Source organism: Pygoscelis adeliae, unplaced genomic scaffold (genome assembly GCF_000699105.1).
Source record: "Pygoscelis adeliae isolate BGI_AS28 unplaced genomic scaffold, ASM69910v1 Scaffold78, whole genome shotgun sequence".
Lineage (NCBI taxonomy): Eukaryota > Metazoa > Chordata > Aves > Sphenisciformes > Spheniscidae > Pygoscelis > Pygoscelis adeliae.
Genome location: NW_008825409.1, coordinates 2,967,866 through 2,973,865, shown reverse-complemented (window position 1 = coordinate 2,973,865; position 6,000 = coordinate 2,967,866). Strand labels below are relative to the sequence as shown.

Here is a 6,000-nt window from a genome sequence, read left to right as displayed (position 1 = left end):
TTTCTCCGATGGTATTGCAAAGTTTTACCTGTGGAGAGGAGGGCAGAAGAGGCCACCAAGGTAGCAAGAGTCTTCACAGCAGTAATCTTTGATCAGCTAAGGCAGATGGAGGCAGTCTTGGGGAGCCCAGATTGGAGATTGTGTCTGGGGGAATTTTGATGAGCGGTTTTGCAAAGGGATTAAATCCTGGAGGATCCCAGCTGGTGCAACTGAGAGCAGGTAGGTCTTGTGGGATTTGTAGAAGGGATCCTGGGAGCAGTCTTGAACATCTTTGAAGGAAAGGCTGGGTGTAGGGGGAAATCCTCTGTGGGGGCTCAGCTGGGTAAAATCTGTGGTGTGGGGAAGGGGTTGTCTAGTCATGTTGTCTAGTGAAACTGCCTCAGAGACAAATCTAAGAGACTACCTCAGGTGACAAATCTTGGTGAGAAAGTAATCCCATGGATAAAGTCTGAGGAAAAATAAACAGAATAATGGAAGCAGTCAAGCCTCCTGCAGGGAAGTAGAAGAAAATAGTTTTAGAGGTTGCATCCATAGCTGAAAAAAAGTCTTCCTTTTGTCTGGGGTTAAACCTCTGGACTAATTTTAAAATGTGGTTTAGAGGTTGATCTGAATAGAGGTGAGAGTCGTTTCTGTCCATATGCTTTGTGCTGTGAGACACATCCTACATTTTAACATGGTGTTATTTTAAAGGGGCGGGGGGGACTTGTGGGGCCCTGGATGTGGATCTCACCGAGGGGACATGTTCTCAGAGCACAGGGCTAGATGTCATGGTAAGAAGGCAACTCCGTTGATGAAGGAAGCCATAAAAGATGTTTAAAACCCTAAAGTATTGAAAAAGGTGGGAGCATAAGGGGAGAAACAAAGATAAAGTGGAAGTTTAAGAGAAAGGGCAACTGACAGGTATAAAAGAAAATCTTTAACCACAAGGGGCCAAAAGGAAGGCAGGCTAGCAATCAAAATAAAATATGTTTAAGAAATAGAGTTTATAAAAAAATGTATTAATAAAATGTGTGAAGACTATGGGGAACAGAAGGTATCCCATACAGGAAATACAGTAAGTGTGAAGAGTTATCTTTGTCCATGTTTAATCACTTCATCTGATGCCCACTGGAAAAAGAAGCACCATAATTTTTAGACACATCATCCACATTGGTTAGCAGTATTATATTCAGGGAAATGTAGTCGAAGAGACGCTTACATCATTTATTTTTACAATTCTACTGCTATAGTTTGTTATTTATGGTGCTGTCTCAAACTTGGTATTTTGCAGATTATTGTTGAGAAAAGCAGTAGTCAGAAAGTTGAAGCTTCATTACAGTGACATGTTAAATGATAGTGATGTGGGAAGAAGGCCACTAGGCTTTCAATGCCATCATACATTACAGGGAGGGTAACAGTGGTTGATGAGCAGCATTTTCAAAAGTCTTTTATAAAGGTGCTCATATTCCTAGAAATAACTTTAAAAATCTTGCTTATGCTTATACTCACTGAGTTCCCTGAGAGCTGTACCGTAGGTATGCAGCCTGCTCTGGGATTCAAATAGTCCGTGTTGTCAAGATGGCCCCGGTACCCAGCCGGGAGGTCTGTGGAACAGCCAGATGTGAAAGCTGTCCTCCCCTAGCCAGCAGGGAGGGAGGAGGAGTAGGAGTAAGCAGTTACATGTTGACCTTGACATCAGGCAGGGAAGATCTCTTTTATAAGGAAATTTTCTGGGGTGGTTCCAGTTTATGGCCAGGTAAAGAGTATGACGATAACCTATTTTGTGCCATTGTCATGGTATTTAAGCCCCATTCCAGATCACTAAAGATTCTGAGCATTTATGCACTGTATGAAGTGAGCTGGGATATTAAGTACAAAGTGAAACCTGACGGATTTCGGAAGAAACCTGAACCTTGAAATCCTGGCAGTTATATAGTCCCTCCCGAGCTACACTGATTATTTCCTGCTCCCATTCCTTTTTTGAGAATTACTCTCAGCGCATCAAGATTGGGCCATATATCAGCACTGTCACTTATTTCAAAATTTTCAAAGCTACTGCTTGTCCAATTTCAGAACAATTGTGCATGTGTCCCCCAAATTTTTTCTGGTGGGTTGAAGAGTGTTCTTGGTGCTCTGGCTCCCTCCCCTTGACTCTTCCCATCTTTATGTGTGTGATTGCAGGTCCATGGTCACAGACCATTCAGGATGCTGGTGTGAATGAGCAGTGCAGCAACATCCTCAACAACAAGCGATTTATGCTGGACATGTTGTATGCGCATAACAAAAAGCCCAAGGATGAAGAGGAGAAGGAGCTGGAGGCGAAGGAGGAAAAGAAGGAGACGGAGGAAGGCGAGGAGTCACTCACTAGCCTAGCCAGTAGGATCTCTATCCTTCAGGCCACAAAGCAGGCCAAAGATGAAAGTGTCAAAAAGATGGAGATCGGAAATCTGGACAACCAAGGCAGTGTGAAAGCCTTTGCGGAAAAATTTAACAGTGGTGAGCTGGCCAAGGGGACAGCCGTGCCTGAAGATGAAATCAGTGAACAGGTCCCTGAGAAAACACCAGCACAGCCAAAGAAGGAATCTGACTACATCTGGGATCAGCTCATGGCTAATCCTAGAGAACTTAAAATCAAAGACATGGATTTTACAGACTTGGGGGAGGAGGATGATGTAGATGTGTTGGACATGGATATGGGTCCTGGGGACTCCCTTGTTCCCCCTCCTCCACCTCCACCTTCTTTTCTGGGTTTGCCTCCTCCACCACCTCCCCCACTGTTTGGATGTCCGCCTCCACCTCCACCCTCTGCTAATTTATTGGCTCCTCCTCCGCTGTTCAGCACTCCTCAGGGTTTAGGGTCACCCCAGGTTTCTAGGGGTCAGCCAGCATTTATAAAGAAGAAGAAAACCATCCGTCTGTTTTGGAACGAGGTACGGCCATTTGAGTGGCAGTGTAAAAACAACAAACGCTGCAGAGAATTCCTGTGGTCGAAACTGGAACCCATTAAGGTGGACACTTCCAAACTGGAGCATCTCTTTGAGTCTAAATCCAAGGAACTGCCTGTCACAAAGGTACAACTCGTATTCAGCTTGCTGTTATTTTGCTATTGTATTGGTATTCTTTCTGACTTAGATCTAGGTGATTTACGTTGTTTATATGAAAACAGTGGAAATTACTGGATGTGTTTCTAGCTTGGCCTATGACGGAGGATATTCCATGGCCTGAAACTAGGAGATGAGGCTAGGGTGGTGTACATGCCAAGCTGCCCTCTTATCTCAGGTCTACCGGGTTTGGGATATCACTTCAGGTGGGGAATACCAACAAATTTTACATTAGGTTGTTTGTAGCCGAGTGCCAAACTAGGTATTGAAATGTGAAATATTTTCTCTTACATTCACATAAACGTCACAGTGCGATGGTTCATATCTGTGTATTTGACAGTTCTTCGCTTGGTAATATCTTCCTAATCTTTATGTAGAAAGGTTAGAATATCAAACTGGATCTGCTGCAAAAAGCCTACACGTGTGCTTTGTTCTGAAGGATCAGTTTATCAGCTGGACCAAGTTTGCAGCTAAACTCTGCAGGGGCGCTGGGTTTTTGTTTTATACTGTTGAACAGGCCTATTTTAAATCCTTAATTTGTACAATGTGGCTATCCAAATTTTAGGATAGAAGCTGGCACGGGAAATACCTCTGTAGCTAGGATTCCCTCTTCCTTAGGAGCATTGTTATAAAATAAATAAAATAAAAGGCTGATGACATGGCTGTTTAACATTAGACTCAACAACAAAGGGAAGTCTTTTATAGTTAAATTTTGTAAGAATTTGAAGTAGCATTAAAAAAGTTACTAGCGTGAACACTTGTTTTTCATGGCTAAATAAACTTTTACTTCTAAGCAGAATAATCGGTATCAGGGAAACAATGGTTTTTCCAGTTAAAATGCTAGTAAAAGATATCCATATCTTACTTAAAATAACTAAATCAGTTGTATATTTTCTGTGTATGCCTATATGTTTTATAGTGACATAAAAAAGTCAGTACCTTGACTGGTTTACGTCTCTTTGGCTTGCAACAGTTGTTATATATTTTACGTATCATATATATTATTGTTTGCTCTTAATCTGGGGAGACTGGATGTCTCACGGTAGAAGTTCTCCGTGTCACTTGTCTGGGTTATTAACTCAAAATTTTCTCATAGTCATTCTTGATCTTCTTGGCCAAGTGGAAACATTGCAATTTGAACAATCAAGCCCCTCATTAAGTACCTAGCAAACAACAGATACATAAATAGATGGCTCGCGTAGATCCTGCCATCGCTGTTCTTAGCTGAATTTTTTGTGACACAGATGCATGTAGATCTGAAACATATGGCGTAGCAGCTCTAAAAACACATTCAGCTGATCATTCATTTGGCCGGTGCTGAGATTAATTTCTCTCTCTAATTCCTTTTCTGCTGAGGGAAGGAATGCTGATGACGTTGTGGCATGTTACTCCTCATCTCTCTCCCTGTAAATACAAATCTGCCACAGATGGTTCATAGATGGAAGGAATGAGAACGTTTTCTTAGATCCATAAAACATTTAATTCCTCGAATTGAATGTGGAATTATGACATATTTGCCATTTCCAAACTTTAGCTTTGTGCTAAATGCCAGTATTGTAATGGATCAGCCTGGCTGATTCTTAATCTTCTATTCTCACCCAACATTTTTGATGTTAAATTGTTGGAATTTTGACTTGTTTACTTTTCCAGTCATTTACCGTGCACGTTCCCAAACTACCTTTGGCCATTTCCCCCCCCTCCCCTCACACTTGCTTCCCAAACCTGCCTGGGCTGCCTGATGCTTTGGCACAGCTTTTGGCTTCTGGCTGGAAGATGAGTGAGCAGGTTTCTTTGAAATTAGTGCAAGTCTGAGGAATGATTTAGGTGACTGCTTTCCTCTTGGAGACTAATAACTGCTCTCTGCATGAGACATTAGACTTTTGGCTCTCTTTCCACCCCGTCCATAGCACAGACATAGAAGTCTCATTGTCTCTGTAGAGAAGACAATGGTGACCAAGGATTACCGTAGTGGAGGTCTACTCAGACTTCTGAGACTCCTGCGTGGTTTTGGTGAATACCAGCAAATCTTCCAGGGTAGGAGACGGTCCTTAGATCAAGTGAGAGTGGGAATAATTAAGCAGACCACTGAATCTGTAAAAGACTTGAGGTTTGGTACGAAGATTGCACTCAAATTAGGATAGCTCTCGCTTTTTCCAGACTGCTTGGTTTATTTCCAGGGAGTACATTCCCCGTTGTGTCTAGTTTCTCGTGTCCAATGGCTGCAATCCAAAACAGGTTTATTCTATAATATCGTAAAGTCTGACTCACGGCTCAGTTGGTTCAGCTGAAAAAAAGAGCGCAGAGCAACAAATCAAAAGTCAAATCTCCAGATTTCATAGCAATAGATGGAAGCAGGTGCATGGAAAAGGAACAGTCCAGAAGGATGAGAGGAAAAGCAAAGTCAGGGTGTGTAGGGGGGGGCTTGGCTCTATCCTGTGCATATGCTCTTTCATGCAGCTGTAACCAATTTTACTCCAGTTTCTAATCCTTCACTGTGATTTCCACAACACACAGCTATAAACAGCTACTTCCTGGCTCATGAGAAGTTTTTCATTAAACACAATAGACTGCAATAAAATAAAGTGGATTTTAAATTGTAGGCTATAATATAGGAGTTGGGGGTGGGGGAGGCTGGGAGGGGAGATTCTTGGTTTTGGGAAAACTTATGCCACACTGGACAACTCACACATTGATTATAGTTAATGGAGCACCTTTAGTTGCAGAGTGTTTATTTTCTGGAATAGAGGACCTGTTTGCGAATAGAAGGAGAGTGATCAGGTATCCCCTCCAAGCCAGACTAGAATTTCTTTCCTTCTCAGTCAGCCAAACAAAGCAGGTATTTTGACAAAGTACTTCAAAGTGTTTATTTTTCTGTGAAGAGAAATGAAAACACGCAGACACTACTGAATCAAACGGTGTT

The 6,000-nt window shown here is 42.2% G+C and overlaps 1 protein-coding gene across 1 annotated transcript in view; it reads left to right on the top strand.

Moving 5' to 3' along the window:
• FHOD3 (formin homology 2 domain containing 3) overlaps window positions 1-6,000 on the top strand; it is a 377,261-nt gene that overhangs the window by 311,715 nt on the left and 59,546 nt on the right. Inside the window, exon 17 of the mRNA XM_009330482.1 lies at window positions 2,161-3,050. Within this exon, the coding sequence (XP_009328757.1) occupies window positions 2,161-3,050 (890 nt within the window). The remainder of the gene's footprint in view (window positions 1-2,160; window positions 3,051-6,000) is intronic.